General features: G+C 45.7%; 1 protein-coding gene across 1 annotated transcript in view; it reads right to left on the reverse strand.

Moving 5' to 3' along the window:
* Positions 1-12,259, reverse strand: part of LOC311143787 (ecto-NOX disulfide-thiol exchanger 1-like) — a gene marked incomplete at both ends in the record, with an annotated part of 58,032 nt that overhangs the window by 23,914 nt on the left and 21,859 nt on the right. The window contains 3 exons of the mRNA XM_084179669.1: positions 960-1,193; positions 2,529-2,735; positions 2,944-3,111. Of these exons, the coding sequence (XP_084035795.1) occupies positions 960-1,193; positions 2,529-2,735; positions 2,944-3,111 (609 nt within the window). The remainder of the gene's footprint in view (positions 1-959; positions 1,194-2,528; positions 2,736-2,943; positions 3,112-12,259) is intronic.

Genomic DNA, 12,259 nt, shown 5'->3' on the forward strand with positions numbered 1-12,259 from the left:
AGGAGAGGGAGGAGAGGGAGGAGAGGGAGGAGAGGGAACAGAGAGAGGAGAGGGAGGAGAGGGAACAGAGGGAGGAGAGGGAGGAGAGGAAGGAGAGAGAGGAGAGGGAGGAGAGGGAACAGAGAGAGGAGAGTGAGGAGAGGGAACAGAGGGAGGAGAGGGAGGAGAGGGAGGAGAGGGAGGAGAGGGAACAGAGGGAGGAGAGGGAACAGAGGGAGGAGAGGGTGAAGATAAAAGAAGAAAGGATTTAAGAGGTTGAGCATTGACCTCCACACACCTGTGCAACAGCTCATCCCTCATCTCTCACTCCTCTCTTTTCTACATCACCTCCACAATTCATCCCTCACTCCCTTTCTCTCTGCCTCAGGTTATTTACATCTCTCTGTCTGTTAAGTAAAGAACAGATGATAACACAGCATGATGTCATAACACTAGCTCTCTGTCCAGGAAGGATTTCAGATTCACATATTAAGGTAATGCTACTGGGAAGGTTATAATAACAGTATTGAGGGTGTTATAAGGAAGGAAAATGATAGCCATGACTGTACTTCTCATGCAGATAGAGAATGTGTAGTGTGTCAGAGAGTTCTAGCAGACAGTGTTTTAGATCAATAACTCATTTAGATTATGTGAGAAATGATAAATGTAAACGGTAATGTAACCATTTTCATAGGTAATTCCGTCTGACATTTCTTATCAATTTGACATGACAGAGGAATGGTACATTGCTCTATATGATACTAAGACAATAATTATAGATTATTCCTATACTGTAAATTAGGACGGGCTCTGTAAAACAGTGTGCAGCTTGGACCATTACACACATTTATCCACCACCATGGCCCACCTGCAGCACACGCAGCACACACAGCGGCAGCCAGCAGCTAGAGGCACAGCTGGACATAGTGGTAGAGGGTGGGGGTGACACACACACACATCATGCTCATTGGTCCACTCACCTTTCAATCTCTCCGCCAGCTGTCCCGCCTCATGCTCGGAGAAGTGCATGATGGGAGGTGGCGAGGGCGGGCGGAGGAAGTCTTCGTTGATCTTGCGTCGGTGTCGTTCCTCCCTGGCCAGCAGCCTCTGTTGACATTCCCACTCATATAGGTCGTCTCTGGCCTGAGCAAAGTCCACGTGCATCCTCCCTGAGTCCTTCTTATCTGTACTGGAGCCGATACGCATCCGGTAGCCTGGGGAAACATGGCAGTTAGCGGTCAGATACACTAAACACAACCATACAGATACATTCAACACACTCACACACAGACACATAGATACACATGTACACAGACAAACACACAACACACAAATTGTGTATACAGTCATGTAAACTCATACTCATACAGTCAGATACAATCAAAGTATACAGTATTACAAATGCCTACATTCTCTACCCCACGTACCACCACAAAGACCATTAGCAAACCAAAAGGACAAACTCTACATTTTCAACTATCCATATTCACATCTCCAGCCTGCATAGCTACGGTCTATTTCTTTCACCTCCAGCTTGCATAGCTACAGTCTATTTATTTCACCTCCAGCTTGCATAGCTACAGTCTATTTCTTTCACCTCCAGCCTGCATAGCTACAGTCTATTTATTTCACCTCCAGCTTGCATAGCTACAGTCTATTTCTTTCACCTCCAGCCTGCATAGCTACAGTCTATTTCTTTCACCTCCAGCCTACATAGCTACAGTCTATTCCTTTCACCTCCAGCCTGCATAGCTACAGTCTATTTCTTTCACCTCCAGCTTGCATAGCTACAGTATATTCCTTTCACCTCCAGCCTGCATAGCTACAGTCTATTTCTTTCACCTCCAGCCTGCATAGCTACAGTCTATTCCTTTCACCTCCAGCTTGCATAGCTACGGTCTATTTCTTTCACCTCCAGCTTGCATAGCTACAGTCTATTTCTTTCACCTCCAGCCTGCATAGCTACAATCTATTTCTTTCACCTCCAGCCTACATAGCTACAGTCTATTTCTTGCACCTCCAGCTTGCATAGCTACAGTCTATTCCTTTCACCTCCAGCCTGCATAGCTACAGTCTATTTCTTCCACCTCCAGTCTGCATAGCTACAGTCTATTTCTTTCACCTCCAGCCTGCATAGCTACATTCTATTTATTTTGGCTCCAGCCTGCATAGTTGTTATCATTTCATTTCTCTCTTCTGCTTTAAGTGTTGAACTTCAGGACACATATTCATATTCATATAGTTAATACATATTCTATTAAAACTGAATACTTTAAAACTGCTGCAAACATATACAGTAGTTATGCTGACCAGTGACCAGAGAGGTAGAGGATTGTGTCTATATGTTGTGTGTATAGCATAGCATTTGCGTAGTAGAGTATAGTATAGCATACAATAGTAAAGTAAAGTATAGCATAGTAAAGTAAAGCATACAGTAGTATATTAAAGTATAGTATACAGTAGTATAGTATAGTATTGACCGGAGAGGTAGACAGCATTGTATATAAGTTGTGTGTATAGATATAGTATTGGTATTGTATAGTATTGACCAGAGAGGTAGAGGGACTTGTCCACCATGAACTCCTCACTGAAGCGGATGTGACAGAAGTTCTTCTTGCTCTTCCTGATGGCAATGATCTCACCACACTGATCAAACACCTCCCTGATGATCTCCTCGCTGGCATTCTCAGGCAGACCCCCCACAAACACCGTCTTACACCCTGGGGGCCGCTCCCGTGTTGACGGAGGAGGCAGGTCTGGAACAACATACATGCTCAGGTCACATCTAGTGGCAATTCCTTTGACCATATTACGGACAGTCAATATCTGAACGCATTTATACTCATTTAGACAAAAAGGATAGAAAAGCATGCAAGAGTGAGTGTGTCCGTGTGTGTGTGTGTCCATGTGTATGTGTGTGTGTGTGTGCACATGGATGTGTGTTGGTGCGTGTGTGAGTCTTACTGGGGTTCTGAGGGAAGAGGGTGCAGCTCTGGTAGTGGATGATCTCCTTGATGATGGGCATCTCAGGGGGACCAGGGGGAGGAGGGACCAGGCTGATACCTGCCATCATGGGGTTGATGGGAGCTAAGAGACCCAACCCTGGGTCAAAACCCTGGATACAGATAGAATCTGGAGGAGAGAGGGAAGAGAAGAAAAGTTAGTCTGGAGGAGAGGAAGAGAGCAGAAGAGAGGTGCAGACAGAGACAGAGACAGAGACAGAGACAGAGACAGAGACAGAGATAGAGATAGAGATAGAGATAGAGATAGAGATAGAGATAGAGATAGAGATAGAGATAGAGATAGAGATAGAGATAGAGATAGAGACAGAGATAGAGACAGAGACAGAGATAGAGATAGAGATAGAGATAGAGACAGAGATAGAGACAGAGAGAGAGATAGATGGACACAACCTATTCATATCTTCAGAACACAACAAGATGAGAGTGGTAGAATGGACAAGACATCAGCAGAAATCTCCCTGGCTGCTTTCTCAGGCCCTATACAGTCACACAGGGTCTGAGCGAGAGAACAGACACTGATCTACAATTAGAGTAGAAACCAATCTGACTGCAGCTGTCAGACAAGCCTGTCGCTACTGTGAGGATACAGATAGTCAGGGATACAGATAGTCAGGGATTTAGATTGTCAGGGATACATATAGTCAGGGATACAGATATAAATATAAGAATGTAGAATCAGAACTGAAATCATTAATCAAGTCCTCACTGCAGATTTAAGTTTGCCAGCAGGTGAGTGTGAAGAGTGCGTGTGTAGGAGTGAGATTGATTCTATGTGATGCTATCAGAAAGATTCCAGTGCTCAACATAAGTTCCTACATTGCAATATTTGCTGTTCTAAAGAGGCTGCAAAGCAAATAAGTCCTGCTTCTATACTGGCTGTGTCTGGCGAAGCCTCGAAGAGAAAGTGTCTGGCGCTGTGAATAACTCAAGTGTGTTTTATTACAGAGAAGGAGTTTTTAAGAGAAGCTGCAAGTCCTTGAGGCTGGAGAGAGAAAAGAGAGAGAAAAGAAATCTAGACGATTATCTCCCATAAATCTCCCGAATCACTATCATGTGTAATCTGAGATTGTGGATCTGTGGAAAACTAATTCAAGTGTTCTCTGTGTAATCCTTAAAGGTAAATGACATGTCTCCTCTCACCACATTCATCATCAACTAATGCTGTTTTTCTTTTCCTCTCTTTCTTTTACCCTCCTGGTGAAAATAATTAAAGGCTGTTAGTTTTCCTCCCTGGGCCCGGCCACGCTCTGTTAACGTCTGCCAGGGGGAGAGAGTTCACACTTTGTTTTTCTCATCATTTAATTTCTCTCTCTCTCTTTTCCTTTCCTCCCTCCCTCTGTTCTCTCCCCTCAGCAGGTTTGTGTGGGCGGCCCACTGGGTTCACTAGGCTCTGGATCTCCCCTCAGGAAACAGCTGCTCTTAATTACCGTGAAGGTGAGATGTCATCCATCACACACACTCTGTAACCCCCATTAGCTTTCTCCTTTTCTTCTCTCTCTCTCCCCCAGTCTCTGAACTGTCCCCCAGTGTCTCTTTCCCTCTCTCTCTTTCATTCCAGATCTCTCCATCTCTCTCTCTTGGACCTGAGTTCTGTGCTCCAGGAGGATATCAGTATTAATCTGTCTTTTCCTTGGCTCTAAGGAGGGTGGATCCAGTCCAGCCGTCCCTGCTGTCTCTTAGCTGATTAAGGAGGAGAAGGACTGTACAGTACTGACCCAATGGAACCACAGTGACGATGGGCCGCTCTGATTCTTTCCTTCCTTCTTTTCCTCAAGTAATCCCAGATCTGAGAGGGTTGGATAGGGTGAAACCAATCAAATCAGCCAGTCAAACTCTGCCTTGACTTTCCAGTCACACTTAAGAAAGTACAAAATCTAGCACACTCAATGCAGTGATATTTTCCCCCCAGTGTAATAACAGTCCTACAGTGCCTTCAGAAAGTATTCACACCCCTTGACTTATTCCACTTTTTGTTGTGTTACAGCCTGAATTTAAAATGGATTAAATTCAGATTTTTTGTCACTGGCTTACACACAATACCCCATAACGTCAAAGTGGAATTATGTTTTCCCGAAATTGTTACAAATTAATTAAAAATGAAAAGCTGAAATGTCTTTAGTCAATAAGTATTCAACCCCTTTGTTATGTCAAGCCTAAATAAGTTCAGGAATATACATTTGCTTAACAAGTCACATAATAAGTTGCATGTGCAATAATAGGGTTTAACATGTAGATATAGGAGACATTTTCTAAAGATCAACAAAAATGTTATTTGTTCGACAGGGGTGATTTTTCTTTTGTCTAACTTTCTTTATTGCGACAAATGATGATGGAAATTGTGTTTTTCTAATAAATGATGATTGCTGAATCATTTTGAAGGTAGGCGGGCATATGATGTCACCGCGTAACTATAACCATCTAGCTTACCGGTAGGTAGGCTGGGAGGAGGTCGTCGGGTAAGCTTGGCGTCGGGTAAGTTTGGCTTTATACATAGCTTGGGCTTTGTCGAGTAAGGCTTAAACTATGTATTTAGATTGTAGTTAGGTATTGTAGGTAGGTATCGTGGGTTGTTGTAGGTAGTTATTGTATGTAATTATTGTAGGTTAGTATTGTATTCGGCGGTGCCGGGTGTAGCACGAAGCTAGCTAGCTAGCTAGCTAACTCACCACCTGGACTAGCTGGCGAGTAGCTATTAGCAACAGTATAGTTGTTTCACGCCTGAGAGTGCCTGTAATTACGCCAGCTGGCTGCCTACAATAATTACATACAATAACTGCCTACCATTCAGCTGTTTTCTAACCTCATTGTCTGAACTGTTAACGTTAGGTAGCAAGTGGCTACTGTGCTTGAAAATTAGCAAGCTTGTTGCAACCTGGATAGCTACTTGTAAACAATAGCTGGAACGACCGAGCGAACAGACGCGAACTGGCTTAGTCAATTCAGTGGCTAGCTTTGCACTTGGCTAGCTAACAGTAGCTGCTAGGGGTAAGTCATAACCTACACTTGTGTTTTGTTTTTTACATATTGATAGCCCGAGTCGCTCAAGGAATTCGGGACATGGGTGACTAGTTAACGTTAGTTTGGCTCTCTCTGTGTGTTCGTGCCGTGAAAGGAGGGGTTCTTCTTTGTCTGAAAGCAATGGCTAGCTAGTTTGCTAACTATTCTAGCTAACTAACTGGCTGAATAAGTTGACGACGGACTCGCTCAAGCTGTCGGGACTAACCCACAACGTTAGACACGGACACGAACGATCTGCTTGTGTGTTGATACACTGGTGGTTGTTGTGGCTGAGTATTGGCGCTAAACCCTGCTGTTGGAGACCGGCATGCTAGCTGGCTGTGGCGTCTTATGACGAGGTGCCCGGACGTTTTTCACGGAATAATACTGCACCTAGTTAGCTAGCTGAATAAACTAGGTTAGTCTATTCCTAGAAAACATTGAACCGCTGTAGTTTACAACAATTATAGTTTCTGAGGTGGAAGTTGGGAGAGTTATATTTGGGAGTTGTGGTGAGGGAGGCCCCGCTCTCTCCTTTCCCAGATGTTTAGTTCATTTTATTCTGATCTCCTCTGCATTATTGTAGCCATCTGCTGCAGCCTGTCAACTATGCCTCTGCCTATCCCTGTTCTCTCCTCTCCGCACAGGCTACACAAACGCCTCACACCGCGTGGCTGCTGCCTCTCTAACCTGGTGGTCCCTGCACGCACGACCCACGTGGAGTTCCAGGTCTCAGGCAGCCTCTGGAACTGCCGTTCTGCTGCCAACAAGGCAGACTTCATCCCAGCCTATGCTACCCTCCAGTCCCTCGACTTCTTGGCGCTGACGGAAACATGGATTACCACTGAAAACACTGCTACTCCTGCTGCTCTCTCCTCGTCTGACCATGTGTTCTCGCATACCCCGAGAGCATTTGGTCAGCGGGGTGGTGGCACAGGAATCCTCATCTCTCCCAAGTGGACATTCTCAATTTTTCCCCTGACCCATCTGTCTATCTCCTCATTTGAATTCCATGCTGTCACAGTCACTAGCCCATTTAAGCTTAATATCCTTGTCATCTATCGCCCTCCAGGTTCCCTTGGAGAGTTTATCAATGAGCTTGACGCCTTGATAAGTTCCTTTCCTGAGGATGGCTCACCCCTCACAGTTCTGGGGGATTTCAACCTCCCTACGTCTACATTTGACTAATTTCTCTCTGCCTCCTTCTTTCCACTCCTCTCCTCTTTTGACCTCACCCTCTCACCGTCCCCCCCTACTCACAAGGCAGGCAATACGCTTGACCTCATCTTTACTAGATGCTGTTCTTCTACTAATCTCACTGCAACTCCCCTCCAAGTCTCCGACCACTACTTTGTATCCTTTTCTCTCTCCCTCTCCCTCTCCTCCAACACTACTCACTCTGCCCCTACACAGATGGTAATGCGCCGTCGCAACCTTCGCTCTCTCTCTCCCGCTACTCTCTCCTCTTCCATCCTTCTCCCTCCAATCTCCTGATTCTGCCTCCTCAACCCTCCTCTCCTCCCTTTCTGCATCCTTTGACTCTCTATGTCCCCTATCCTCCCGGCCGGCTCGGTCCTCCCCTCCAGCTCCGTGGCTTGATGACTCATTGCGAGCTCACAGAACAGAGCTCCGGGCAGCTGAGCGGAAATGGAAGAAAACTAGACTCCCTGCAGACCTGGCATCTTTTCACTCCCTCCTCTCTACATTTTCTTCATCTGTTTCTGCTGCTAAGGCCACTTTCTACCACTCTAAATTCCAAGCATCCGCCTCTAACCCTAGGAAGCTCTTTGCCACATTCTCCTCCCTGCTGAATCCCCCCCCCATCCTCCCTCTCTGTGGATGACTTCGTCAACCATTTTGAAAAGAAGGTTGACGACATCCGATCCTCGTTTGTTAAGTCAAATGACACTGCTGGTCCTGCTCACACTGCCCTACCCTATGCTTTGACTTCTTTCTCCCCTCTCTCTCCAGATAAAATCTTGCGACTTGTGACGGCAGGCCGCCCAACAACCTGCCCGCTTGACCCTATCCCCTCCTCTCTTCTCCAGACCACCTCCGGTGACCTTCTCCCTTACCTCACCTCGCTGATCAACTCATCCTTGACCGCTGGCTATGTCCCTTCCGTCTTCAAGAGAGCGAGAGTTGCACCCCTTCTCAAAAAACCAACACTCGATCCCTCTGATGTCAACAACTACAGACCAGTATCCCTTCTTTCTTTTCTCTCCAAAACTATTGAGCGTGCCGTCTTTAGCCAACTCTCTTGCTATCTCTCTCAGAATGACCTTCTTGATCCAAACCAGTCAGGTTTCAAGACTGGTCATTCAACTGAGACTGCTCTTCTCTGTGTCACAGAGGCTCTCCGCACTGCTAAAGCTAACTCTCTCTCCTCTGCTCTTGTCCTTCTAGACCTGTCTGCTGCCTTTGATACTGTGAACCATCAGATCCTCCTCTCCACCCTCTCCGAGCTGGGCATCTCCAGCGCGGCTCACTCTTGGATTGCGTCCTACCTGACCGGTCGCTCCTACCAAGTGGCGTGGCGAGAAGCTGTCTCCGCACCACGTGCTCTCACCACTGGTGTCCCCCAGGGCTCAGTTCTAGGCCCTCTCCTATTCTCGCTATACACCAAGTCACTTGGCTCTGTCATATCCTCACATGGCCTCTCCTATCATTGCTACGCTGACGACACACAACTAATCTTCTCCTTTCCCCCTTCTGATAACCAGGTGGCGAATCGCATCTCTGCATGTCTGGCAGACATATCAGTATGGATGACGGATCACCACCTCAAGCTGAACCTCGGCAAGACGGAGCTGCTCTTCCTCCCGGGGAAGGACTGCCCGTTCCATGATCTCGCCATCACGGTTGACAACTCCGTTGTGTCCTCCTCCCAGAGTGCGAAGAGCCTTGGCGTGACCCTGGACAACACCCTGTCGTTCTCCGCTAACATCAAGGCGGTGACCCGATCCTGTAGGTTCATGCTCTACAACATTCGGAGAGTACGACCCTGCCTTACACAGGAAGCGGCACAGGTCCTAATCCAGGCACTTGTCATCTCCCGTCTGGATTACTGCAACTCGCTGTTGGCTGGGCTCCCTGCCTGTGCCATTAAACCCCTACAACTCATCCAGAATGCCGCAGCCCGTCTGGTGTTCAACCTTCCCGAGTTCTCTCACGTCACCCCGCTCCTCCGCACACTCCACTGGCTTCCAGTTGAAGCTCGCATCTGCTACAAGACCATGGTGCTTGCCTACGGAGCTGTGAGGGGAACGGCACCTCCGTACCTTCAGGCTCTGATCAGTCCCTACACCCAAACGAGGGCACTGCGTTCATCCACCTCTGGCCTGCTGGCTCCCCTACCTCTGTGGAAGCATAGTTCCCGCTCAGCCCAGTCAAAACTGTTCGCTGCTCTGGCACCCCAATGGTGGAACAAGCTCCCTCACGACGCCAGGACAGCGGAGTCACTCACCACCTTCCGGAGACATTTGAAACCCCACCTCTTTAAGGAATACCTGGTATAGGATAAAGTAATCCTTCTACCCCCCCCCCCCTTCCCCCCCCCCCCAAAAAAAAAAAAAAAAAAAAAAAACATTGTAAAGTGGTTATCCCACTGGCTATAAGGTGAATGCACCTATTTGTAAGTCGCTCTGGATAAGAGCGTCTGCTAAATGACGTAAATGTAAATGTAAATAACGCTCCACTCCATATTTAATTCTAAATGCCTAGGCCTACTGCTTGCAAAATCAATTTTTTCAACTATAAAAATAATGTTTCTTTGCAGGACAAAGATTGTCCTGACTTTCAAGAATGCCTGATTTATTGATTTATTTTTATGGAATTTTAAAACATACAATCTACCTGCAGTGAAGCCGCTCAACATTTACATCACATTCCAGTCATCTAGCAGAAAATCCCATCTAGAGCGACCCACAGGAGCAACCAGGGTCAAGCGCCCCGCCCAAATGCACATCGACAGATCCCCCACACAGTCGAATCGGGGACCCGAACCAGCCACCTCTCGGCCACCGGCCCAACGCTCCAAACCGAATGCCTGAATTGCTTCGCCTTGCTTTTCTGGTTGGCTGGCAAGTTTCCCTTCCAATTATTTCAGATTTACAGGAGTGCATGTTTCTCCATGGCTCAGACCGTGGCGATACGTTGGCACATGATAATTATTAGAATATGGCAAATATTTGTAAATTATTGCATTCTATCCATGTTGGTTTTCGCAGGCTACCTGAGACATGAAACAGATAGGTGTCACCAATTTATTAATGCGTAATTTATCTAAGTGGGTAATGGAAACACTTCAACCACTACATTTATGCTTTTTTTTTGGGGGGGGGGGGGGGGGGGGGGGGGGGGGGGGGGGGTTGATATCATTACGTCCAGCTGTTTTGATCGACACACAATAGTTAAATGGAAATGCACCCTAACAGGAAATTGATGCATCTATTTTCTATGCAAACTTTCTAAATGTCAACAAAAAATCACTGCACAAGTTAATGGAAACATAGCTTTTGGCTTGGGTGGCTGGCGTCTCTGAAAATGTTTAGGGCTTTCCTCTGACACCGCCTGGTATAGAGGTCCTGGATGGCAGGGAGCTCGGCCCCAGTGATGTACCCCCTGTAGCGCCTTACGGTCGGATGCTAAGCAGTTGCCATACCAAGCGGTGATTTAGCCAGTCAAGATGCTCTCAATGGTGCAGCTGTAGAACTTCTTGAGGATCTGAGGGCCCATGCCAAATTTTTTCAGCCTTCTATCTGATCAAGATATATTACTGTTTTATTTTTAATAGATTTTTTTTACAAATGTTAGAATTTTTCTTCCACTTTTGATATGAGTATTTTGTGTAGATCGTTGGCAAAACAATTATATTAAATCCATTTTAATCCCACTTTGTAACACAACAAAATGTGGAAAAAGTCAAAGGGTGTGAATACTTTCAGAAGGCACTGCTTCAAAAAACTCAGCTTTCCGGAGTTAAAACCATGTATTCAGTTATTCAGGGTTTACACAAACTCAGCCTCCAAATCTCCCTGTGTGCTCATTTAATGAACTTCACAATGCAGCTCTCACATTGACAACTCAGAGTGCAGGGAAGCTGCTATATATAGGGACTGATCACAGCGAAACTATCCAAATCCTTATAGAAAACAATTCTGCTAATGGATTTCATGAAACATGTTGAAATTAAGTCCAAATAAAATGGTAAAGCACCTGTACATTTGGAGGAGCTTAGCGTTTTTAATATAAATCCATAACTGAAAATATAATACAAGTGAGATCAGTGTGGTTCAATTTTAACTGCAGACTCACCAGGGATCATGACAGAGGCCCAGACTATACGTTATACATTTATAGTATTACATACATTTCCATATAATAGTCCATAGAGTGGTTTCTTTTGTTATATACTTGAATAACATATGAGGGGACTGAGAACAAAATTTTTATTAGAACCAGATGTTGGTGATATTTTAAAGCTGAGTGTTTTTCCAGCCCTGTCCTCCTTAGCTGTTATAATAGTCTTATTGGTCTGGAAGAACCTCACTAGGCTAGTTCTCACAGCGTGTGTGTGTGTGTGTGTGTGTGTGTGTGTGTGTGTGTGTGTGTGTGTGTGTGTGTGTGTGTGTGTGTGTGTGTGTGTGTGTGTGTGTGTGTGTGTGTGTGTGTGTGTGAGACTGTCTTTCCAGTCCTGTCCACATTATATATAATAATAATAATGTTATTGGTAGAGAAGAATCTGTTAGTTTTCAAAGTTCTTAGTGTGACTGGGTCCTCTTTGAAGTGCCCAAACCCTGTGTGCATGTGGGCGGGTGCACATGTGTCCGTGGCTGTGTGTGTGTATACGCCAAAATGTCATCCATTGCAAAGGACCAGAGGCATTTTTTTCCAGCAAGAATCTATTAAGCAAAGTCTCCTAGCGAGAAGCTTAGCTAATCATCCAGAACCTCAGTCCTGACTGATTTCCCAGACCGCTCAAAACTAAAGGAACTCACAATATACAATTCAAATGACAGAGCCTTCCATCCCTACTTATAACAATTCCATAAATATGCATGATCTGAAATCTGTTCATGAATTTTAATCAGCCGGATTTCCCTCTATCCTCGGTGGCTACGCTGTCATAATGGTAATTACAAGAGGATGCACACACACAAACACATGCACGAACACACACACACAAACACCATTAGCATCAGCGTAGAGACAGACATGTAGTCGGGCCATTAGAGAAGAGACCAGAGGTTTCAGTGTAT

Source organism: Coregonus lavaretus (assembly GCF_964263955.1).
Source record: "Coregonus lavaretus genome assembly, chromosome: 16".
NCBI classification, from domain to species: domain Eukaryota; kingdom Metazoa; phylum Chordata; class Actinopteri; order Salmoniformes; family Salmonidae; genus Coregonus; species Coregonus lavaretus.